The 27,037-nt window shown below is 41.1% G+C and overlaps 1 protein-coding gene across 4 annotated transcripts in view; it reads left to right on the top strand.

Annotated features, from left to right (window-relative positions):
• ERC2 (ELKS/RAB6-interacting/CAST family member 2) overlaps positions 1–27,037 on the top strand; it is a 2,271,945-nt gene that overhangs the window by 59,849 nt on the left and 2,185,059 nt on the right. For all 4 annotated transcript variants that reach the window (XM_085624647.1, XM_085624646.1, XM_085624648.1 and 1 more), the window contains exon 2: positions 24,621–25,419. In XM_085624647.1, coding sequence (XP_085480773.1) covers positions 24,754–25,419 — 666 coding nt within the window. In that variant the 5' untranslated portion in view covers positions 24,621–24,753. The remainder of the gene's footprint in view (positions 1–24,620; positions 25,420–27,037) is intronic.

Raw genomic sequence — 27,037 nt, 5'->3', positions numbered from 1 at the left:
GGCGGGAGCAGGAGTGGCCTCAGATGTTTGCCCGATGGATGCGCTGTGTGGCTGCTAGAGAGAGGGATCCAGAACAGAGTTCCCTGGTAGGTTGGTGGAAGTTCACTTGTTTGTTGAGGTACGCCGGGCCTTCATTGTGTAGTGCTTTGTAAGTGTGGGTGAGCAGCTTGAACTGGCATCTCTTCGCAACAGGTAGCTAATAAGTGACTTGATTCCTCAGTTAGACCTAGTATTATGTAGAAACACACAAATCAGTGTGGCTGCACCCACACTTGTGCAGGTGCTATGCTCATTGCACTTCCTTGTAATGTCGTAACCTGATCACTGACCTTGTGGATAGAAAGCCAGAGAATGCACATGATTCTTATATTGTATAGCGCTGTGGACTCTACAACCAGCGTGCTAGAGGAGACTCTGGCCATCTTCACATAATAGGCAAGGCAAACATTTACTCACATTTATCTACGCCAACCATGTGTTCTTAAGCTTAAATCGACAACTTACTTTACTGACAGTGAATTTGCTACACGTCCCTGGAGAGTTACACCACAACTGAAAGCAGTGACACCTTGAGAAACATGTTACAATATTATACACAGAGCACCTGGTCATTAGTGGAACATATCTTTGGTCTCCTAAAGAGCAAATCATTGGTGTAACTCAGGGCCCTGCAGCCCAGGGGTGGCCCCAACCCTCCAGTGGTCCCCCAACTATTCAAAGAGGGCCCATTCAGCCCAAGGCCAATGATTATCTGTGAGATATGGCAGACTCTGGTGCCTCTTCACATTCTGCGGGTGGATCCATCATTTTGCGTAACACCACTGGAGCAGGTTCCAGTGCCCTGCAGTATTTTTCCACAACACCATGCTAGATTGTTTTGAGGTTGTACTATGTTACACCAAATTGCCACAAAAAAGGACTTACCATTGACCAAGTTGACAACAGACTTACAAAATCCCCTTCTTTTTTTTTTTTAATAATCTTTATTCATTTTATACTGAAAAACAACATGCAGCTGTAAATAAGGCATACTAATGTACATATTATGGTACATCTCCATTTGCATTGTTGTGCCCAGTAGGTGGGGGGGGGGAGAATCGCCATATCCAACGTTATAGGTAGTCAATATCGACAATAATTCACTACAGTGGCTGTCAGGCTGTCAATAAATGTTGCTGTACGAAGCTGAGAACAAACATGATATAAACGAAAAATAAACATAATACCTCCTAACTAGTGTGCCTGTCCTTATGTGGCGGGCGGGTAGCCAGGGTCTAGCTATGGTGAGTGCTTTAATAGGGGTAGAATGGTGGAGGAGTCATGCAGCGCAAATGCCGTATTATGTGTGAGTGCGGTCGGTCCCAGCCGAAAGTGGGAGACAGTTATGTCTATTCACCACCACGCGTATGTATTGCCCAGCGCACCAAAGTGTGTGTGTCTTAGTGTGGGTGCTCATGGTGTCTGTGGTTGGCGACCAGTTGCAATGTCGGGGCTACTGATGCATCACCCAGGATCATGTGCGTTGCGGAGGCTAGCTTCCATAATGGTTACTTATTGTTGCCAGTCTACAGGTTGCGTCCTAGATGTTGGGTGTGGGGGCTGAGATGTCAGTGTCACGTGTTTGGCCCCCAGGGCATGACAAAGAGCAGTCAACCAATGCTTAGTGGAGGAGCCCGTCGGGGACTTCCAGGCCATAGCCAAGGAGCGTTTGGCCAGAACCAATGCCAGGTCTAGGAATTTATTGAGATTCTTACGGCGTGCGTTCCGTTTAGTGATGCCTAGTAAGTAGTGTGCACTCTGGGATATGATTGTGGTTCCAATTGCAGCTGATTATATATCAGATACTTTACCCAAGTATGTTGTGATGCGAGAGCATGTCCATACCACAAGCATAAAATCAGCGCCCAAATCATGACACCTGGGACAGACATCAATGGAGGTAGGTTACATTTGCGCCAGCCTGTGCGGGGTTAGGTATGTGTGATGTACATAATTAAATTGTGTGAATTTCAGTCTGACGTTTATGGAGATGATCTTGGGATTTCCCATGTATTGTTTCCATTGCTTATCTGTGATTTCGGTGGAGAGCACGATGGTCCAGTATTCGCGGAATGAGGTTAGTAAGGGGTTTGTGTCTGCTCTAAAAGAATTGTAGATGGCCGTGATGGCTTTTCTGCCTGACCCGTGTGTCAGTAGTGTCTGCAAGCCTTCAGAGGTTTGTACCGTGCTGATGTCCCTTTAAATTTGCGTTGCCTGCTGTGTTAGTGTTGCATAGAGAAGGAACGTACCGGGTGATATGCCATAGTCGTTCATCAGAGTGGCAAAATCACATAGGGCTGAGTCAACAAATAAATCTCCCCATGTTGTCAGGCCGGCTGCCTGCCATTATGCCAATTCCGGGCGTTTTGGGCGCGTTTTCGGTCCTGGTGACAACCCAATTGGGAGATCTGGGGCATACGGTGGAGGGCGGCATTTGGCTATTACGTAATTCAACAAGGCATTACGGGCTGCCCATAATAGAGCACAGCCTGCTGTCCTCTGGAGGTGAGTTTTGGTGCCTGACATCCACTCAATCAGGTCTGATTGCGACAACGTCATTGCCCAGGTATCTAGTTCAGCTAAGTTCCTCCTTGCAAGCCAGTGCATAGGCCACTGGAGCTGAGGGGCTGCGTAATATAGCTCCTAATCGGGCACTCTTAAACCTCCCTCTGAGATAGGAAGACAGAGTTTCGAGAGTGCTACCCTTGTCCCATATCAAAGTTACTAGAAATGATCGTAAATATTTGAATAATTTCTGAGGTGGTCTGTAAGGGAGAACAGTAAAGAAGTACAGAAGCTGAGGGAGGAGAAGCATCTTGGATATGGCTATCCGACCCATGGGGGATAGCGGGTGGGTGGTCCAGAACAGAAAAGACACTGGAAATTGCCTTCCCCAGATTACCTTCTATCAGATCAGACGGGGAATGGTAGAGTTGGACTCCCAAGTACTTAAATGAATCATACGCTCTAGCAAGCAGGGCATGTGCTTGTCGCTGTTGCTGCTCTATTGGGATGGGTGACATTGGGAACAAGGCAAACTTATCCCAGTTGACTTTCAAGCCCGATAGCCATGCATGGGTTTCTAGTAGCGCTATTAGGCCTCGGAGTGCCTCCCCCTGATTGCAGGGATAAATGAGTGCATCATCCGCATAAAGGAACACTATGTGCCACTGTGTATATATTTCAAGAAAGGAGAGAGGGACACAAACACCAAAGGCGAAGGGTACCAGAATAGACCTTAGTCATAAAAAAAAACCTGTGGGTAAGTAAACATTCATTAAATTCATTAAATTCACACTCACAACAGGAACCTTATGTCACCAATATGAAGACAATGAACATAGGAACAAAGAAATCAAGTAATAAGTTCGGATCTAAATAAACAATACAAATGTATTTAGTACATATATATATATATATACGCTGCAATATACAATGTTTACTTTAAAAAACGTACATTGAAAATTACACTATTAATCTAAGTTCATCATAAATAACAATTAAAAAACCATATAGAAAGCAATATGGTAAATTCTATTAAAAACAGATAGAGAGCTTAATAATGTTTTATAACAGCAGCAATAAGAATTGGGAAAACAAGCAGGAAAATGGTTCCTAATCACGGAAAGAACTACTAACTCTTTGGGAGGTTCTTTGTAGATAGCGCCAGGACACCTTAGGGTAACAGTTTGCGCTTTAGAAATATTATAACATAACATAACATAACTAAATCTTGCACAGATCAATTGTTATATTTTGAGAAAATTATTAGTCTTTTTTTTAAACTTAATAACAGTTGTCCACATAGATTTACAGGAGGCTTTCCTTGTCAGTGCATCGACGCGTTTCGGTGCGCACTATATTTTGACCATCACCTTCTTCAGGAAAGAACAATAACTCCCAGTGTATAAAACAGATTCTGTAACAAACATGAAAATAAAACAGCAGAATATAATTATACAGAATAATTAATACTTCACCTCCTTGTTCGCACACATCGTCAAAACACTGGTGACAAAAAAGATTTCCACATTCATTCCAAGACTACACTCATGTTACTATCCATACATCAAAAGTGCCCCATAGACACTATGAAACCATAAAAACAAATACCTTAGTAGTATCCAAAAAATGTAACTTAATAAGCCTCAATTTCATCCAGAAAGGACAATTCCTCTTTCTCTTGCTTCTTTGAGTATCTGTAATGATATATACAAGTGTACTCATTAAACTTATAGTATCACAGCATCAATATGGCACATTTTACCATTGCTGGAATCAATATGGCATCTTTCACAAATTACCTCAGATGTTGTGTAAGCACTAATACCAGGGCGCGACTCGCTTCAGGATTCCACATTTATTGAGGCACAAATATATCCAGTACCTGTCAAGAAGAAGACAATCCTCACTCTTCTTATCAAATAGAACAAAGTGCCCATAACTTTCGTTAAAGGACACCCTGCTCATTAAGAGAGGGTCTGACCAGGTTTTGGGAGGACCACGAGCACCGCTTCACAAAGAGAAGGAGGTAGCAAGCCTCTGTCGAAAGACTCTTTAAATATGGTGAACAGCCTAGGAGCCAGCTGGGTTGAATATGCCGCGTATTATTCCGTGGGCCTGTCGTCCATTCCGGGGTTTTTTCCTCTGGCTAGCTGTTTTGATAGTGTCTGAGATTTCAGATACTGTGAGCGAGGCCTCTAGGTCTCTATATTGGTCTAGCGTGACTTGTGTGAGAGTTGCCTGTTCTAGAAACTGTTGCATTGCCTGTGGGGCACCCGGTTCTGGGGCCTTGTATAATGTGTAGTATTTATAAAAGGGTTCGTTGATTTGCTCCTGCGTATTAACTAGATTACCTTCCAGAGTGTATATGGCCATGATGAGTGGTTGCGTAAGGTTGCTTTTCAACAACCATGCAAGCGCCTTGCCTGCCTAGTCATCCTCCGCGTGGCGTCTAGCCATGTACTGTTTGTGATCTAGGCCACATAATTTGTCCAATGCTTCCTTATGCTTACAATATCTCCTTCAACCACAAGATGCAGCTGGGCTCCGGAAGGAAGGGTAGTCAGAGTTAGTACACATCACACTAATAAGGAAGTACACATTTACGTTTGCTTTTGTAATCAAAAAGTCTGGCTATGCACAGACACAATATAGAAATTATTGTATTTGAGTAATAAGTATTTTTTTTATAGGTAAAAAAATAGGGCCCATTCACAAAAGTAATCTGAGACAAAATCCTAACATTACGACTTTTGGTATTCATAAAGGGCATTTAGGAGTAGTAAAGTTAGGAATCCTACTCCTAAATGCCCTTTGTGAGTACCGAAAGTCGTAAAGTTAGGATTTTGTCTCAGATTACTTTTGTGAATCGGGCCCACAATGTCTAAGTGTGCGGAGACTGATTATCAAAATATACTTCTCAGTTTTGTACATTTTATTTCGCCCTTTACTTCCAGTAACCTTTGATGTTCCTGGCCAAAAGCAGGTGTTCCAACATTACAAACTTTAGTGCGGCATCCTGTGTGCATCTCAGCAACTGATGCACTGCTTAAGCTAGAGGCCTCCTCACTCTCCTGTGCAGGAGTTACACTGTCTCGACTAGAAGGTGTTTGTAGTGTCTGCAATAACTCTAGGGCAGTTGTTGCTTATTCCAGGCCGTTTGCATCATCGCAACTTTACTGTGCCATCTCAAAGTGGATAATAATGGTGCAGCATGAAAGCACACTGGTGGCTGTGTGCAGTTTTTGAACTGTTCTCCCAAAGCCCTTTATGGTTGAAAACCTGTGAGGCCTCTGACGCTTTTGAGTCATGCTTTTATCAGTGAGATGATTAAAAGCGCTGTAACGTTTCCCATGAGTGAGTCCATGCTGTTTGACTTGGTACTGAATCAATTACGAATATCAAAGCACAGAACATTACCTGCTAGTGGTTCCACGGCTAATAGTTGCTTTTGCTGCATTACTAACATGGATATCTGCAAAGAAAGACATTGCTCTCCAGTAGGGATACCATCTCCTGACTGCTGATGCATAAATCCTCCCTGCATGGTTAGAGTTGGCCTTTTAGCAGCCTATGCTTGGGGTCCTCTCACAGTGCTACTCTGTATGTGTGATATTGTCTGTGAATGTGACGTGTTTTACCTCGGTGGCGGTGTTGCTGTGACCTCAATTGCACTCTGCCCTTCACTCATCTCCTATTATTTACCACGTCCATCAGTCTGCTTGGGTACATTATCTGTGATTAGAGTAAATACAGAGTAATTTCATTTTATGTGCATGATCTGTGAGTCAATGCTGGTAGTGATTTAGGTCGTATGCATCAGGTATGTATAGATATATCTATATATTAGATATGAGGTCTATATCCACTTTCATTAAGTAGTTTTGAAACATTGTGGGGACTTGAGATTAACACTTTATAATGATTGCTGTTAGGTCTACAGTACTACAGTATCCACAATGCATTACAATTGCATTGCGACCTATGCTGTTGGAGTTTGTGTAGAGTTAAACATATTAAATATATGTATTTAACTTATAAAAAAGCAGATACCTATTTTAAGCCTGACACCAGTCATTGCATCAGGTGCTTTCTATTGTCTCCTCCAGAGGTGTGGGTAATGATGCCAGTGTTGACTGCCCCGTTGAAGTGGCAGGAGTCTTCTGTCTCCCGCTGGTAACTATTCTTTGTTGTGGAGCCCATATCATTCCACCTTCTTCTAATTTCTTTCACATTTCCAGTGGCAAATTCCATCGACATGAGTACACTCTTGAATCCTTAGCCAAATGTGTGCCTTTGTGGGCTCTAGTACAGGCAGAGAAGAATTTCTAAATAGTGTTTCATTACACGCCACACACTCGTCTACGAGAATTTTAAGGTCCATTACTGGAAATGTCCTTTTCCTTTTCCTGGCACCACTCTCTCAGGCGCCAGTTGCTAAAATAGTGAATTTCTATTTTGTAAATAGCGATTAATACTGAATCAGAAATAAGTAATTACTATTGAAAATAGCAATTTTTAAGAACTTTCAATTTCACATTTTTACAGCCAAGTTCATATCAATTTGCGATTCAACAAATATAAATTGTTAAAAATTGCAAACTGCTAATTGCAAATTAATATGTTTCTACATCGGTCCTTTAGATTCTGTACCATGGAATTGACACCTGGCGCCGAGTAGTAATATTCATATCAGTTATTATGATTATTATTTGAAGGTTTTATATATCGCGGACAAGACCCTTGCGGGTATCAGAGCGCTTTACAGGGTAAATATAGGCAACACAACAGTCATAGAGTAATAGGAATATGTCTCATACAAAGCAATAATCATATAAATACAAACAGGCATAGAATATTAAAAATGTGGCTCATACAAATCAGGAATAGAATAATAGGTAATATACATGGATCAGGTGCATTTAGACATAAGAAGAGATTTCACTTCTTTTTTTAAAGATGCAGTAGAGGGATTAAGTCTGGTTTCTGGGGGCAGTGCATTCCAAATCCTGGGCGCCATCCACGAGAAGGAGCGGTTGTATGTTTTCTTCTTAGCAAAATGTTGTGGTTTCAGTAAAAGGTTCCTGGAGCTGCTGGAGGCTCTATTGCCAGACGAGGGCACCAATTTCTTTGCCAGGTAACTCGGGGTGTTGTGGTGTATGGCTTTATGCGTCATACATGCGATTTTTAGTTGGATTCTGGCTTCGAAAGGCAGCCAGTTAAGGGATCTGAGGTCAGGGGAGATGTGACAGTTTTTTTTGGCGCCTGTGATGAGTCTGGTTGCTACATTGATTGAGGCTCTTAGCGGGTCCGTCAATGCTTTGGGAAGACTGCAAAGTGAGACACTTCCATATTACCCTCTTGGTATTACTAGTGCTTGAACTGCCAGTTTGAAATCATTTGCGGGTAAGTAGGGTTTTAGTTTTCTCAACGTGTTCATCTGAAAGTTAGCTCCTTTTGCTGCAGCACTAATGTGTTTCTGCATATTTAGATTTCTATCCAGAGTTACTCCTAGTGATTTTACTGCGTCCATAATCGGGGGTTGGCAATTGAGTGCTGTAAGGTGTTTCAGCCAATCTTGAATGATGGTTACTTGTGAGGGAGTAGCGATTGGGAGGAATTCGGTCTTGAGGGTATTTAGTTTCAGGTGGTTTTCAACCTGCCAGGTCTGCGTCTTTTGAAGCGTTAAGTTGAGAGATTTGATGTCCTCTAGTGAGTGGACCTTTAAGTATAGTTGGGTATCATCAGCGTACATGTGATAATGTACGTTAGATGAGCTGAGGATTTCGGTAAGCAGTTCCATGAATACATTGAAAAGCCTGAACCCCGAGGGACTCCTAAAGTGACTGGGACGGGGTTGGACAGGGATTGATTAACCTTAAATCTTTGGAATCTATTTTGAAGGAAGGAAATGAACCAATTCAGAACTGGACCAGATAAAACCATTTTGTGTTTCAGTAGGTCTAGCAGGTTGTTGTGTTTGATGGTGTCAAAGGTAGGAGAAAGGCCAAGCAAGATTAGCAAACAAGCTTTGTTTCGGTCAAGGATTTTTAGCGCGTCATCTATGATATGTGTCATGGCTGATTCAGTACTATGCCCTGCGCGGAAGCCGGATTGATATTGGTTGAGCAGGTTGAAGTGGTCTATGTGGTTGCCTAGTTGAATGTGAACACATTTTTCCAGGAGTTTGGCCAAAGTAGGGATGTTAGATATTGGGCAGTAATTATTGAAGTCTGAGGGGTCAGCCGTTGGCTTCTTTAGGATGGGGGATACCTGCCCAGATTTTAGGATTTCTGGGATTATTCCTTGAGGGAGAGAGGTATTTCTGATCTTGGTACATAGAGGTAGTAGCAATGGAATGAAGTTGTTTAAGTATTTTGCAGGAAGACGGTCTGTGAAGTGGGTAGGGGGCAATGAGCATTTTGAATATAGCTTCTTCACTGTAGACGATGAATGAGGACCAGGAGGCTTCATTTTTGAGGACGAACTCTATGATGCCACAGGATGACCAAATATTATAAATGTCAGTTTGTCACTAAGTAATCAAACATTTCAGATAGTGTGAAATGATGTCATAAATGTCTGTTACTTAATCGTTTTATATAGCTCCAGACAACCAGAGGTTTGAAAGCAATGCACAAGTAACAGCTATGACGCAAAGGATTTGCATGTGAAACAATCTAACAGAAAGTCAAATAATATCAAGTGGATAGTATAGCCATACAGCTTACCTTCAAGTGCAGAGTACATTGTTGCCATGAAATGGTCACAGGTGCAGGCTAGGAACTCCCCATTAAATACCAAATATTACATTTTTCATTAGATAACAAACTATGCAATACCAATCAAATGTCGAGGTCTTTCTTACAGGGAAAGTGATGGTACCTCACACAAGACAAATAAACCTTTGGGAAACCTACAAGGAAGACTAACTGCAGAAATTGCTTGTCGAGGTCTATACCTTCTATCATTTAAACATTGGCATGTTGCTCACCCAACCACTGGGAAGGTGGACATGTTACTTTCGCTAACCCAACAGAATCCAACCTGAGAGATTTTAAGATTGCTGAAAATGCTTAAGCTGGCAGGACTGGAACATTTTAGGAAAGGTGGTACTGCCAACATGGCTGCCGTGTCATGGCACCCGATCAGCATTTTTTTTTTGCAAACTTCCAAAACATAAGGTTTTTCTGCAAAACAAGACAAATGTCCCTGTTCCAAATGAGCTTTCTCCCTGCAGCTGTGGGAAATTCCTTAATTTCCTGTTTGCGACTTTCATGGTGGTTGTCATATTCAGGATAGACCTTTTTATGCTGTGAAGCTGGGGACCTTTAGTGGAATGGCTGGCGCGGTATTATGGGTTTACATTGGAGCTAGCTGAGGCACCACAGCCAGATCCTAAGTGGTTTCTCCATCTCTAAATAAGAAGGTGAAACTGATAAAAGGGTGATCCACCACCACTTTTTTGCCAAATGTCCTATAACAGACCTACAGTTACAACAGACCTGCCATATAACTAACATACACCTGTATAATACCAGGAGGCTGCCATGAACCTATAGTGACATGATAGAAATTACCCATTTATATGATATTCATCATTCTACAAGACGCTGATCTGACCCTAGCCATCAGTGGTATCTTCAAACAGACAAATATGCACAGTGTACCTCAACATGTATAAACAGTTACAAAGAATGAAGTCCAGTACGGCTTCACCATCAGACCAGGAGCAGCTTAGCAGAACAATAAATTCACGCAGGAAGGTAAAGAAGTGCTGAGTCTTTTACTCTTTCATGTCCTTTGGCCAGGAAGCATGCCACATGACTGTTGCCTCACCCTACCTGACGTTCAGGATACCTTGTCAAGAATCTGCATGTGAAGAGTTTCGTTAATTAAAATGTCTATACTCCCGTTACTCATATTTCTTTTTACTAATGTTCCAATTAGGATAAATATGCCCTTTTTTAAAGAACTAGAAAGTCTATTTACAGAATTTGTTAGGGGAAAGAAAGTACCAAGGGTCAAAATGACATCGGTTCAGCTATCTACTGCACAAGGGGGCTTAGCCTTGCCTCATTTAAGAACGTATTATGAGGCAGACTTCATAGATTTAATTTCGGGACTCATGGGATCTAAACGTATTAAAGATAGCTTTTTTTTAGATAAAATGATTCAAGAAAGTGACTCGCAAATTCCAGTATTTTTAAAAACCTCTAAGCTTCCCAATAAAAACAGGTATAAGACTTTGAAGGATGCGGCTTATAGACTCCAGTCATTTTTTAAAAAGACGGGTTCTTCGGGTTTCCAATACTTAAAATTGAGAGAAATTTCCAGCTGTGGTCTCCAACTTTGATCTCAACATGCCAGAAATTGGGAAAGTTGTGGATTACTTGAGCTAAGACATTTTATAATTCAAAATCGGGTGATATCTTGGCAAAAGGTAATGGCCCGGGCAGAAAGCCATCGAAAACGCCCTTTTTTTGAATATCTACAAATCGTCCACCTTAAAAAAAAAAAAAATGAATGGTGTCTTGGACACCCCTGATCAATTGATGGTAGATGTATATGGGGCCAGAGTGAGCGGGGTGGGGAATTGGTACTGGCTAATACACAAACAGGGCCAAATGTCCGTGTCGGTGAGTCATTTAGCTAAAATAGATCGCGAGACCGGGTGTACCCTTTCCCTGAAGGACTGGGAGGCGATATGCCATCTAGGAAATACATCTTTGCGTGCAGCGAATTTTAAAAGGATGGCCTTCCTTTCGCGATGGCTCTCCTATTTAACTCCGGCCGCTCTAGAAAAAAGATTTCCAGGAGCTGAGAATAAGTGTTTTCGTTGCCGTGCAGATGGGGAAGGTGGGTGACACCATATTTTTTTCGGGTGCCCCCGGCTGAGAACCTTTTGGGAGGAAATTTTTTTGCTGAAATTGAGTCATCAATCGGTAAGCATGCTCTATTCGAAGCAGAGGCCGCGCTATTCGGAATCTGTCGAGATGGAACAATCTTATCGGAGGCAGAGAAAACTTTTCTATTTATTTCTTGTACTATAGCTCGTTCATTAATTCTCCAGAATTGGAAATCTAGTGAAGTTCCCTCGCATTTGAAATGGTTTAACAAAATGAAAAGGACCCGGGAATTTGAAAAAGCTTATGCCAGACGGGTTGGGGCATCCAGGAAATTTGAAAAGAATTGGTAGTTTTTTATTGATTTAGAAAAATTGAAGGCGGGATTGTAGTATTCACTTTTTATATCGATGCTGTAGCTGTATCATACTGTACTGTAGAATCATTTGCACTTTATATTGTTGCACTTTATGAATATTTTTCAGGAACATTTGCAAGTTCACTGGTTATTGCACTTTAGAAAAGTTTTGAAGAAGGACTGTAGTACTTACTTTGTACACCAATGTTCTAGTTATATCGTATTGCACATTAGTAGCATTTGCACTTTTTATAGTGGCATATTTTTTCGTATTTTAGGAACATCTGTAAGCTTAATGCTTATTTTTCTTTGGAAAAATTCAGAGAGGGACTATAGTACTCACTTTTCATATCAATGTTCTAGCCGATTCGTATTGTACTTTAGAAATATCTTGCACTTTATACTGCTGCATTTTATCTAAATTTATCTACACTTGCAACCGTATTGATTATTGTATTTTATCTTAAATGATTTGCACCAGATCAATACTGGACGATGATGATATTTGCCGTTGCCACCGAATACTAATCTTTCTTATACTCGCAGTTTTATTTTTGAAAATGAAGCTATCAAATTGATTATGTATTACTGGATTCTTAACTTTTTTTTTTCTTCCTCCTTCTCAGATTATGTAATCATGAATTTATGCATCATAAGCTCTGCTGAATAAAAAGTAAATAATAATAAAAAAGAATATGCATGTGCTCAATCAATCAGGGGTTTAGAAGGCGCGCTACTCACCTGTGAGGGTATGAAGGCGCTGGGGGGGGGGGGGGGATGGGGTGCAGCACCATATCAGTCGAAGAGCCAGGTCTTGAGGCTCTTCCTGAAGATGTGCAGAGTGGCGGAGCGTCTGGTGTTGCCTGGGAGCCCGTTCCAGGTCTTTACTGTTCAGTCTAGAAACATTACTCCAGTGAACTGGTGCACCACAACTGCGCGCACAGGGCCTTCATGTGGTCCTTGATTCTTAGTCACAATAAGCAGTTCTTAAGCATCCGCTTTGCTCTCTCCTCTTGTCAGTCTTTCACCAGCATATTCAGAGTGCTACCCCCTTACATGCCATGAATGCCATCAAACATTGTGACACTCACATCTTCTTGTCCAACTTCATGACGTCTAGTTATCTTCCTCAAGTTTTGACATACTGAACACAAAGTCACCCTCTGAAGTTCCACCAACAACCCCATGCAAATTTCAGCCTGTATTCAGAAACTCTCTTTTGCCATAGGCAGCTGCAACAAGACAAAAGCTTCTCCCAGGCCGTAAAATTTGTATTAAGGATCGAGTAAAGTAGGGGCTGGAGTCTACCTGGACCTGCTAATAACATTAACCAATATCTCTCAGCAAATGAGAAAAATACATTCATCACATAATGTGCCATGAAATGCCCATTAAAGACCTGGCTGTGACCTGCCACCTGCCACCTGCCACTTGAATGTTTCTTCAGATGCTGAGTTGTGTAATCCTACATAAATACCATACTATGGTCCCATTCTGTGCATTGAAATGTCTGAATAATATACTATCCAATGTGCAAAGATTTTGTGCAGATTAACATCCAAATACTGTCGATTAAAATGTTAAAATTTTGAGTAAACAAATACCCATCAGATACTGATTTTTATGAAGCCTTTCGTATCCCAAAATTACATACCCTGATGAATCTCTGTGTATTAGCTGTTATATGTAAACTGTCTTAGTGAAAGCCTCAAATATTGTCCCATAAAATGCTGGATACCATGCAATGGCATGCCTCAGGATAGTGAAGGGGTAATGGGGGGAGGTATTGGAAATCTGGGAAGAGGTAAGGCACTAGTTTGATGACCCATGCTACTCTTTTGCTCTCCACTAAGGTTTCTTTCACAGGAGAAGGTAACGCGGGAACCTGTACAGTGTATGAACAGAGAAACCATTGAACCTTTCTTATGTCTTATAGATCCATAGACATATTCGTGGTACTCTATGGTTCTGTGTTCAAACTTCCAAGCCCTTTCTAGTACTGTGCAGAAGCTCATTGAAAGGACAAGTTGCCTGCTCTGTCGGGGGTACCAACAGGTCAATTTTCCGACATAGTCAATTGACTATTGCATTGGATCCTTCAGAATTGTCTAGGAGGGCAGAAGTGTATTATTGTTAACTTTTACTACTGAAAGATCGTAGAGATCCCTAGTTTACCTAAATCACAATAACACATGTAAATTGATGTTGAGAGAATCATTTGTATTCCACAAAATACAGGCAGACTGTTATGCTATTAATTAGGCACATAAAAATTAGAATTGACGGTCATGCAGAATAAACACGTCTTTTTTTTAAAATGAGGAATGTCTAGGCTATGTGCCACAAGACTTTCAAATCAAGTAATACATCCTCACTTAGCATGTCAACATTTAAGGTAGCGTCCGCGGAGATGCCCAATTGATAAGCCATAATCTGGGGCACATATAGCCCTTTCCAGCGCATGCCTTTGCCACGCATGCGATTACAACAATGTTGTTACAACGACAGCGTTGTTACATCGCAGTACCATTACAACGCAAGTCGTTACATTGATTTGCTGTAGGGGGCTCGCTGGACCTAGGAATCGTATAATTTACTATTCCAACTCCAGTGTGCGCAACAGTAGGGAAGGTGTTTGAATAGTAAATTGTACTATTCCTTAGGTTAGCCCGCCCACTACAGCAAGTCGATGTAACGACTTGCGTTGTAATGGTACTGCGATGTAACAACGCGATCGTTGTAACAACCGCATTGTAATCGCATGCATTGTAACGCATGGGATGTGATGGCTGTTTCCCTCTGGGGCTAGCCATACGGTGTTTGGTCCAAGACTCTTGAAATAGGCATGGGTGGCAACAGGAGCTCCTGGTTTCAGGTCTTGTCATTTCTATGGTCCTTGCTGGATCAGGTAGGATCATTAAAGTACATCTGTCTGGAACTGTTTATGGAGCTCACTGACTAGGCATGATTCCTTACAGAATGCGCAGTGCTCGCTTCTTTTTTTATTCCTCTGAGTGGAAACAGGAGGGAGGAGATGCTCTACTAGGCAACAACCATCTGCTTCTTCTTCTCTTGGGTCGCCCAACTCAACCCATAATCCATGTTGTGTGTGAGCATAGATGACTGAGCCTTAGGAGTTGGATAGGGGGCACTGAATGTCAGGAGGCGCCTGCTTCATCTGTGCAGTGCAGAGGTGTGGAGCATGAAGAGTGGTGGGGAAGAGGGAGTGTAAAGTCAATACAGTATCAAGTTCAACCCTTTGCTTCATGAAAGTGTTAAAAAGGAGATTTACTAATGATAAAACCGATAATCTCAACGTGTTTTACTTCCCAACGTTACTATTGCAAAATATGTCATTTGAGCCTCCACTGTTCTCCCTGGGATCTACTTTAAACACATTCAGAATAATACTGAAACTGAAATTTAAATGAAACACTCACTAACACGCAAAACCTAACAAGCCCACTGTACATTGGCTACCAGTGGCTAATTTTGAAAAATGTAAAAAAAATCAATGGTGTTGATCCAGTCTAATCACTGGTATTGGCCAATTACAAACCCATTGTGGTACCAGCAGTTAAAAGAGTTTAACTGGTAAATGATGTAACCTCTGCTCCTCTAAAATGTGGTTCCTCTGTTAATACACTCTATTCAGTATCACTTCTCCTTCTGGAGGTGCCATAAAACATAAGGCTTCATTGCCCATAAGAGGCCATCTATCTGCAAAGTGTTCTGTACAGGTTGAAGGCTGAATGTAGTAGGGCATTCACCACCTTAGGGGCCTTGGGTGTGTAGAGGGAGTGGGCTCTCAGTGGAGCGGTTCTGCACTTGCCAAAAACTGTTCATAACAGGTACTTTCCCACCCATGTGTGGGTGATTACCCACAACATGTTTGGCTTTCCGCGAAGAATTCAATACAGAACAAAGGCTGTGCATTGTAGAAGCTTGGCCACTGACAGGGGCTTGGGTGTCTGGACAGAGTGGGTTCTCCATGAAAAAGGGCAAGATCAGCTGCAAAACAGGCTTGCCCACTCGTATCTGGTAGATTGCCCACATTAGTTTGGCTATCCACAAAGTGTATGTTATAGAGAGAAGGCTGTGCATAGGACAACTTAGGTTCACCTAAGAGAGCTTGTGTGTGTGAACGGTAATTTATGGTTTACGTGATTCTACTTCATTTACTAGTTAATTTCCCATCTGAAATCCTGTGTTGCTTTGTAGCGTAATTTAAACAGCAGCATGTTTGATGAAGTCATCAGTTATGCTATCAATGATGTATATTGAGATCTCATCGCTCATGTCATCCGTGAGTGATGTGATATCTCAGGGAAGTCATAGTTAGCTCAGTAAATTATAACTAGTGAATTTCAGTGTATTTTGTTTTTTAAATGTCTATTTTAAAGTTATTTCAACCGGTAACTAGAATGTCGCCTTAAACTTTGTTTTTAATATTAATATCTATTTATCTATCTATCTATCTATCTATCTATCTATCTATCTATCTATCTATCTATCTATCTATCTATCTATCTATCTATATATATATATATATATATATATATATATATATATATATATATATATATATATATATGATTACGATCCTGTTCTCAAAGTAAAATCCGGAAGAGAAAGGGACAGCACACCAGGAAACAGCACAAAAAACTTTATTTGTGCACTAGCTTAATTCAGAACCTGAATTAAGCTAGTGCACAAATAAAGTTTTTTGTGCTGTTTCCTGGTGTGCTGTCCTTTTCTCTTCCGGATTTTACTTTGAGAACAGGATCGTAATCATTTGGAGTGGTTACTGCTACCACTAACGGCACCAGCGTCGCAGGCCTGGGGAAAGCTCTGGCAGTGATATGATATATATATATATATATATATATATATATATTATAAGGCCACATTTTCCCGAACCCTTCTGCCCCAACCCTGGCAAAGTGGGTTTTTCTAGTGGCTCGAAGGGAGAACCAGCAATATGTCCACAGAATTGATTCTCCTCAATAAACGGCACACTTCCATTTCTGGCAATTTTTGTAACATATATTTATGTGTGTGTGTTTTTAGGTGTATTGTAAAATATGAACTACGTTTCTAAAGTAAACTAAGTGAAAGCATGGCTGATTGCATGAGGATTTGTAAAGCACTGTGTGTCAATGTGCTGAATTAAAGCAAAAATACATAGCAGCTGTTGTATTAGGGGTAAATATTTGTGCAAATACCCTGGTGCACTTTTACATAGTATGTGCATAAAGCCAAGTTAAAAAATTATACATTAATAGGATAGTGGATTAAAAAGTATAAAAAACATATACATAAGACCCAACAAATACCTTAAATTGATGTGCAAAAATCCTAAAATTACTTTAAAAGCCCGACTAGGTCTTAGGACCAATTTTAAAATGTGCATTGTAAGATGGTGCATTCGGTAAATGTCCAGGTGCATTCCGCTGCAGGTGCTTCCTTTCACAACACCATAGTGCAACTCCCTTAGATCTGGGACATAAAATGTGCAGGTGTGCATTCAAAGATGGACCCCTTCATAGCTTCCATGTACATCTGCTGGTTAGAATGGAGGTATTTACAAATTATTCAACTCATGTCCTCATGTAGCTAGTCTTTGCATGGGTTAGTGTCCAGCTCCAGTAAGGATAACATCTTCTGGTAATAAACATCTCACCCGGGCATCGATAGTTGTTCTCCAGCCTTATCCCCATGAGAAAGTCTTTAATCTGATCCAGATAGGCTTTATTCCCGCATTTTAAATGCACATGCAAACCACTAATTTGCAAAATTATCTACCTCATGTTGGAACTTCTGTGGGTGATTTAGTAAATGTAATGCTTGCATTTCAATTGTAAAATGCAATTAATTATCCTGATGTTACTGGGCGACTGGTAGGGGTAAGGGTAAGTAAACCAGGGGGCATGGCACCTTTTGCCCCCTATTACCTCCACTACTGATGTGGTGTTTCTCCACCACAAGAACGTTTCTTACAATGGAAATGGCCACATTAAATGACAATTTCTAGTGGAAAATTCACCAATTCTTGTGTCAAAAGGAGGAATTTACCCCACCAGCTGTGTGTGAAATGCACCCTTGAAGCGATGGCATGAATGGTCATTGCTGCAGGTCGAGACTGCCTAACACTCTTGTGAGCTACATGTCACGTACACCATATTTGTGTTATACTGAAAGCCAGATCTCCTGTTCATTGTGGCCTTTTACTGAGGTTTACACTATGAAAATACTTGTGAATGAGCAGTAGCGGACTGTGCAGGTAAGCACGGTGAGGCGGGGAGAGTTGACAGATGACGGAATAGGGAGAATTCAATAAATAAATAATTCCTATTCCCTCGTCTGTTGACATCCCCCCCCCCCCCGCCCCACCGTGCTTACCTGCACGGACCGCTGCTGTGAATGAGCTTCTCTAAACTGGGCAGACATCAAAGCCACCTCTTTTTAGTGGACCCAGAAACGTCTCTGGTGGCATGTCTGACATCCAGAGATCTCGATATAAATTGAAAGCCTGCCAGAGGTGGGGATGGAGAACATGAGGTTTTTTGAAAGATTCTCATTACCACTCTCTTCTAAATCAGGCTCTGACTTTGATTTTAGGATTCTACATCCATGGCTACAAGGATGCAGGGTCTACCATCGTTCTGCTGAAATGGCTTCTAATACATACAGTCAGCAGTAATGTGCCAGTGCTATCATTTGCTAAACAAATCTTGTACATGCTTGATTTTAATGAGCTGAAAGTAATGTGGTATTTTACTTTACAAGTAATTTTTCCTTTAGATGAAGCTGAATATCCAACCGGTAGTTTACTATGAAAGGATTTGCTTTAGTGTGCCATCCTCATTAACGAGCCCATTTAAATGCAGAGGTTAATCTCAGATAGCTGTGTGCTTTTTGGTGTTGAATGCAAATTCCAAGGGTTCATATGACTTGCAGCAAACTTAGAGACAATGTTGTAAAGAGCACCCCAGCGCCAACTATGCCGTAACAAGCATTTTTGAGATGCTATGTGACTGCTGCCAGTCCAGTGTTTCCCTAAAATTAATTTATTTTAGTTACTCAAGTTTTAAGTATTTTAATGTATCCTTTACTTGTTACCTTGTTTTCATTGTCCTTGTTCTCCAGAAGGAGTTTGAACAGAGCATGGATTTCCTTTTTCCTTTGGTTTGATCATTTCACTTTTTACTGGGGTTCACCCATTCTTTTGCTGCCATGGTACCTAATCCCCTTTTGAGGTCAGACTTGACAGTAAAGCAATACCCACTGTTTCCTATATATATAGAGTTTATTAACCTTGGATAAGCCAAGAAAGACATGTCTATCCTCATGCTGTGGGCTGTATGGAGTAACATGTCCCTTCCTAATGAGTCTTCCCACTGCAATACAAGAGCGCCTGTTTTATGTCTGAAATCATCAAACTTTGCCACATTCAATCATTCATTTCACAAATGCATTTTAAACACAAAGACATTTTTTGCAGTTTACAATTTTTTAAGAATGTTTTGAAAGGACTCCAGAGGAAGCCTGACCTTACGATGGCTGCGACACTAGGTTGGCATTTGCTGATGAAGACAGCCTGTCTCCAAGATGGCTACCAAATGTCTCACCAGCAGAACAGGAAAATGCAGCTGGCGGGCATCTTAGTTTCATAAAGGGGCAAAAAGGACCTAGAGACACTTATATGTATGATGTCATTTGACAAATTACATTTACACATGGTTTGCCCTGGAATACCCGATTTTGAGAAAAGAAGCATATATACTTTCATGTACTATGGTTTTCCTAAGGACACATTTCCTTAAAAAGCATAGGGGTCATTTAGATCACTGCTCAAGGGCGTCTAAATTATTGGGAAGTCACCAATCTCACAACCTGTATCAATTGAAAGACTCCTGTAGAGTAAGAGTGAGACTATTTCACAACTGATGATCATTATTTTTCCTCATTAATTTAAGACATAACTAAAAGAAGCAATAGCACATTTCCCATCAAGTGAGGGCTAGAAAGATACAGCCCTGCACCTGTCTTGTAATTACATTCATCTATTGTATGCAAAGCTCATAATTAAGATTCACATTTCAACCATTAAATATTCAAACGGAGCTACTGTCAAATTATGTAAAATTGAAGTGGCTCTTCATAGACTCATGGGAAATATATATTCAGAAATAAAAGGGACGAACACTAATGACCAGAGAAAAGTCATATCAGTGATGCACCCGCACTATCGTTTCTGGACACCAGTTGCAATTTAGAATTGATGTTAACATTTCTCACTTGTTAAAGAAACAGCAGGGACAACACCTATGTCCATAGAACTGGGTACAGGCACACACAGACACACAAACAGACACACACGCACAGACACACAAACGCACACACACACACACACTCCATATGTGTATGTATATATATACCCCGAACAATTGACTAAAGTGAACTGCAAGCACTCCATTTCTCACTCTCTTCCTGCCACCAAAAAGTACGTTTCGTGACCCGAGAAAGGATAAAGAGCTCCACTCTGGCCACTCACACTTGACACTTGGAGAGGTGTGGCTCACTGGTTAGAGGCGGCAGATCCGCAAGCAGAGAATCGGCCAGGGACCAGGGTTCAATTCCCGACGTGGCAGGGTCGTGGACCAGGGTCAAAACTGACTCGATAATTCTCGCCTCGGTACCTACTCTAACCAGGAACACACTCGGCAACTCTGGGCATTAGCTTGCCTCATCTCCACAACGGCCCCCCACATTCGCCGGGGATGCCTGGTTTCACCTTGGAGATACCCAGGAGGGACCATCTCACAGGGATAGCCAGGACGGGTTCCCCAGCGGTCTACAGCGCCACGAGGCCTCAGGGTAGCAGTGCGCTTTACAAGACACATTTACATTTACATTTACACTGCAAATGCAGCTTTTATTCAACTGAGCACTCTCTTCTTGCATAGCATGCTTCACAAGGGGTATGCAGCGCTATATAAATGCAATAACAATTATTATTATAATTGTAATCCTTGCTCGGTATTTTAAGTGCGTGAATAGGTACATGTTAGAGCACTGTGATGATGTATTTTATTCAAGTGTGAATGGAAATTAATTTACAAAGTGTTGATCCTACTGGACATGTCTGCCGCATTCGATACGGTCAATCATGAGATCCTTCTGAGGCGGCTCATGGATATTGGGATAAAGGGCATGGCACAGAAATGGTTTCAGTTTTACCTTGTGAATAGACAGCAAGCAGTGGCCTTACCCCCCTTTCTATCGAAATATGGTACCATTCAGCATGGTGTCCCCCAAGGATCGGCAATCAGCCCGATACTATTTAATATCTATATGAGCCCGTTGATTCCAATTATCAAATCTTATAAAATCAATTCGGTGAATTATGCGGATGATACGCAACTCATTTTGTCTCTAGAGAGAAATCAGTCAATACCACTCAACAGCTTTCCTGAATGTATGCAAAAAACCGCTAGATGGCTTATGGACAATTACCTGCAATTCAACGGAGAAGAAACAGAAATCCTGTACTGCACCGCTAAGAAAGTCCCTCTTCCACTCCCGGCTAACTTCTGGCCTATCCCCACAGATAAGCTCCCAACACCCTCTGAGGCAGTGCGCAATTTGGGGGTGGTTTTGGATGACAAGTTGAGCCTAGAAACCCAAATAAACAACACAATGGGAATGTGCTTTTCCCTTATCAGAGCACTGCGGAAAATACTCCCAATGCTACCAATGACAGCCAGGGCACTCGTGGTGAGAATTGTCATTCTGAGTCAACTGGACTATTGTAATGCGCTGACATTGGGCGACGCAAATTCCCTGATCATGAAACTTCAAAGAATCCAGATAATAGCCGCAAAGCTAGCTCTAAAGAAACCACGCAGATCTTCTGCCTAGAGCTCCACTGGGACCCAATACCACAGAGGATACCGCTCAAATCACTCTTTATCGTCTTCAAGGCCCTGCATGGACTTGGGCTGGCGCCACTGCAGAAAAAAGTTGACTGGTATGCCCCGACAAGAAGCCTCTGATCCTCTGCAGCCAATCTGGTTAGCAATCCCAGATTTAGAGCCACCAGGTTTGGAGGAAGAGTATTTAGCTCTGCAGCCCGCTCGTTTATGGAATGTACTCCCGCCTAATATTAGGCAAATAGAAGATTTCTTACACTTCAGGAAGAAACTTAAAACTTGGCTCTTCCCAAGGGTGTAATGCAGATCAGTCATCTTCTTGGTAATATGTGCAAATAGGGGAGCTAATGTAATTTTAGCACCAGGATACGGGGGTGACAGTGCGCTTTATAAGACTATATTACATTACTTTACGTTTGAGATGAGGATAAAGATTTTAAAAAATATTTTAAATGTTGCAAGCTCAAAAGATGTTTGAGAATTGCATAGACAAATCATGTCCATAAACTACATTTGCTATAACTTACACAATCAGCATACATATGAGCAAAAGATCAAAATACATGTGTTAAAAAGAACTGGAACAGAGTTACCAAATATTATCAAAGAAATACTTATTCACAGAAGAAACCGTTGCCCAGATTCCTAAAATTGCAGTGGGGCTCGTACACTGCAGGATGATGCTTCATGGCATAAATCTATACAAACTGCAGTGACAAAAAAAGGTTTGCTCACAAAAGGTATCTTGCGCCAAAAGTTAATGGTAGCACAGCAACAAAAACACTTGGCATAACCAAATACCATATAACCTTAAAACGATTTTCCAATAGAAACATGGTCCTAACTATAACTACCTACTGGTGCCTCTTTATAGATATGGTTCTGCTCAATTTCTTTTGCCACTTGAGCAGTGCAACTCAGTGCTTAATTTGAACCAGTGATTTACGGTGCTCGGCACCAGCACTTAATTGTCAACAACGGCACTTATGACATTGTTCCCCAAGGTGGCACTGTTGTCTAATACAGAGGTGAGTACTAAAACAGTTATGTATAAATGTTATATACATGGAAAATTACTACAACCTGCCGCCCTAGCCACTCTTATAGCTTTGAGTGTCTGGATTAGTCTTTTGTAAGAGTGTGATGATTAGTAATTGTGTTGGGATTGCCATTTGAAGTGCTGGCAGGGGCAGTGAGAGGTGCAGACTGCAGTGGCCTGCTGACGAGGGCCCTGGCACTGTTATTGTTTTTTTACAAAGTAAGCACTAGTGCAACTGTACAAAACAAGTGTTTGCATCTCGGAAAGGCAACTCATCCTTGCCATGGTTGGCAAATTGGGTATCATTAAAGTGGGTACTAGATTTACTTCTATTTTATACTACTTGGGTGGGGCTGAAGTGCTACAAAAATATACCAACACATAAAAATCAGACCAATTGGTTCTGCCAATGCTTGCTCTAATTTTACTTTTTCTTCAGGAAGAAATCATTCTTCCCTGCAGAAAAAGTCTTCCCCCACAAACCTATGGAAATGGAGCAGTTTCCTTCATTTTACCTTTCATGATCGCTATTTGCTCCTGCCTTTTCAGGAGCTGTTTTACGTGTTTGTAGGGAGCGGCAACCTACAACATATTTGGTAATCTTTACAATAGAGAGGTGCTTATCTCAATTGTATTTCAATGGTGTGCTTCTACAGAATTAGTTAACATAGCTGCGATTTTCACATGTCCGACAAAATTAATAAATCTTTTTTGCATCCAAGGTATTGAAACGACCACATACAGTTCTTTATTTATCATTTCATCTTTTTAAAACAAAGTCAGAATCCAACAGCCAACGCGTTTCGTTTCCTAGGGAGAACGTCTTCAGGGCACAATTAATTGCTTAGCAGTAAATCCAGCATTTATCATTGACTATATTGACAGATAATCATCTTGTACCGATTGTGTGTTCTTCTTTACATCAATGTGTATATAGCTCAAGGTATTTGTTTTGGGAATACCTATAGTGGTATAGGTTTGTGCGAGGTTGAGGGTTTATTTTAATCTGTAGTGCAGGTGGATGGTATCTCAGTGTAAAAAGTTAACCCCTTCCATAGTAGGGGTCGTCTTTAATGACTATTCAGCATCAATACATCTCAATTTGGCACGCCAATCAACCCAAGTACTGCCTCTTTCTCACTCTTACAGATACACGTCATTCTGCAGGCCATCCCCTACAATGACTGATTCTTACACCGTAATAACGTCAATCACAAGGTGAAAAATGCAAGCAAATTCTGATTGTGTGACCCACGACCAGCAAAGGGAACACAAGTTGTTGACTTTTCTGAACACGTCAGTTCAAAGAAGGCATGCAAAAAGTTGTGAATGAAACCTGTTGCTGGTAGATTGCCAGGTGTAAACTTGGTAATTTTTATTTTTGATAAAAGAGTCAGAACTCTATTCAAACCTATCAGAAAACCTATGGAAGTAGATGCCCCGCTATTGTAAATCATGCTTAGGTGGCAGATAAAGGGATAGAACCTGAAAAATGCAAGTGCTGTGCCCAGGATCACAGGATCAATGAGAAACCAGGATTAGACTCACGAATGTGCTAGACATTAAATATATTATTGAATTAGATGACAGTGCTAACGTGCTGCAATTAAACTCATCTGATTTTGCTTTTTTCTAGTAGAATTTCCCCTTTGACAAACTGGAAAATAAACGGGATGAGAATTCTATATTTTTTCATGTAATTGCTTCAAATTCAGAACTTTTATTGATAAACTATTAGCAAGTTCGGTTTAGATTTGAGAATGGCTGTTCATGTTCAGCTGCTACATAGTTATTATCATGCACCTTTTGTTTCAGAAATGACTTGCATGTTTCGATTCATTTTATGTATATCCATATAGTTTGCACATAAATAACCTAATTTCTTTTTTCCTTCTTTACAGCTCTTTAATTTGAAGTCTCCCAACCTGGCCCACTAAAATCAATGCATGACAGTTTGTGTGATGAGACATAGTGAATATCTAAAAAGACTTTATTTTTAATTTATAAACTGTAACACCCCACAAAGAATAAACAATGTACGGCAGTGCTAGACCAATTAGTAACTTGGAAGGCAGCCCGGCTAGATCACCACGTTTACCAAGGTCTCCACGTTTGGGGCACCGAAGAACCAACAGTGGAGGAGGTAGTGGTACAGGGAAGACGTTATCAATGGAGAACATACAGTCACTGAATGCAGCCTATGCAACCTCTGGACCCATGTACTTGAGTGACCACGAAGGAGTAGGCTCGACCGCTTTTCCAAAAGGCACGATGACTCTTGGAAGGGCCACAAATCGAGCTGTCTATGGTGGTCGAGTAACAGCAATGGGTAGCAGTCCAAATATTGCTTCAGCTGGCCTTTCTCATACAGATGTGCTTTCGTACACGGATCAGCATGGGAGTTTGACAACGTCTGCCCACCACCACCATCATCATCACCATCAGGTGCCCTCAATGCTGAGGCAGGTGAGAGACAGCACCATGCTGGATCTGCAGGCCCAGCTGAAAGAGGTGCAGAGGGAGAACGAACTCCTGAGGAAGGAGCTAGACATCAAAGACAGCAAGTTGGGATCTTCCATGAACAGCATTAAGACCTTTTGGAGTCCAGAGCTAAAGAAAGAGAGAGTCCTGCGAAAAGAAGAAGCAGCCAGGATGTCCGTGTTGAAGGAGCAGATGAGGGTTTCCCATGACGAAAATCAGGTATGCAAACTGAAAATATCTAGATGTGATGGGCTTTCTGTTGTATTTAGTGTATGGGAACAACTGAGGGTGATGATGTCAACATTAAGGCTCTGATGAATGAATGCACATATGCTAAACAAACATCATGACAGCAGAAATACACTTTATAAATGGGATTTTTAAATGTTTTCATCTTCATGTAATTTTTAGAACTCAGCTTGGGGGTACAATTATCTCCACCTTATGAAATTACGACCCAACCCTCGGCTTGGATTTTATCCTACTTAGCGTTACATTCTGGTATTTGCTGTTTAACTTTTAAATGTAAATCTTCAACTGCTTAAATTATGTTTTAATATTACAAGTTAAAATTCAGTGCTAGAATATAGCCTTAGAGCCCACCATAGCTGGCTCTACCGGCCATTAATGGCCCGCTCAATGGGCTCTGGCCTTTCACAAGGGAGCAGGCCTGTAATGGCCTACTTCATGAGGCCTTTTGTTCACAGCAGAAACTTTGAACAAACATTACAGTGTTGGAGCACCAGGCTTCTACCGGCCATTAGAAGCCTGGAGCACTTCATTGTTTTTAATGGAGCTCTGAACATTCCAATGTTCTAATACTTCTTAAGGTACTAAAAGTGAATTGAAGTAGGAGGAACCCAGGGTATTATCAGCATTGTGACGGAGAAACCCGTCTGCCGAGATCTAAACCAGGCCCTAAGATACAAGCAATGGATGGTATTAAAATGAATAGAACTTAAATTGAGCATTAAATAAGAATAGTGAAATGGCACCATAGGAAAGTTTAGGTTGTAGATAGGCATGAAGTGACAGCACAACAAAGTAAGACAATTGTAGTAGACGTTATTGCAGTTACAGGGATGAGACGAACTATGTAGTGCCAACAGATGAACTATGTGGTGCTTACAGATTTGCTTTATCATGGTCATCTTGGGGTAGGACAAAGTGTTGAAATTTGCATTTTGATCAGTGCCTTTTTTGAGGGAACTTTTACACCCTACATTTCTGCCTCCCCAATTTGAGAAGATTTAATTGCGCACATAAATGATTGGTTGAGATACTGACTTGGTACAGCGATTGACAAGTTATTTGAGCATATGTTGTTGATCACTTACAATATGGATCTACTGCAAAACAAAAGAATGTTCGATGTGATCAAACAAGAAGCATAAGATTAAAAGAATGAGCTTCCGGCAACCAAATATGTCAAAATAGGACTTCCAACTTAATTCTTGGATCAGAGCCTTGAGAAAGTGGCTGTTTTACTGCAAAACGGATTTTATCTACTTGAAGGAGACCTCTGTATGAAATCCATGTTGTTTCAAGATTTATGTTTTATCAATATTCTTCAATATGAATAAGCTAGAAGAAAATAATTCTGAAATGAGGACAGCTGGAAATTTATTTGGAATTATATTTGCAATAGAGATTATTTGAAATGCAGCCATAAATACATTTGGGTGAATTTGCACTGTTCACATGGTGCTTCCCTGCATTTGTCTTTTAGGAAACTTTGTACTAGAGGGATAATTAGTAGATAAGGAGCACACCCATATTAATGCCTGGCTATCTTGATCCACAGATACCTAGTTAAAGGGGGCATTTATCGAAGTCC

Source organism: Triturus cristatus, chromosome 9 (assembly GCF_964204655.1).
Source record: "Triturus cristatus chromosome 9, aTriCri1.1, whole genome shotgun sequence".
In the NCBI taxonomy this organism is placed as follows: Eukaryota; Metazoa; Chordata; class Amphibia; order Caudata; family Salamandridae; genus Triturus; species Triturus cristatus.
The sequence above is the reverse complement of the archived record's forward strand: the minus strand, read 5'-3'. Positions and strand labels throughout refer to the sequence as shown.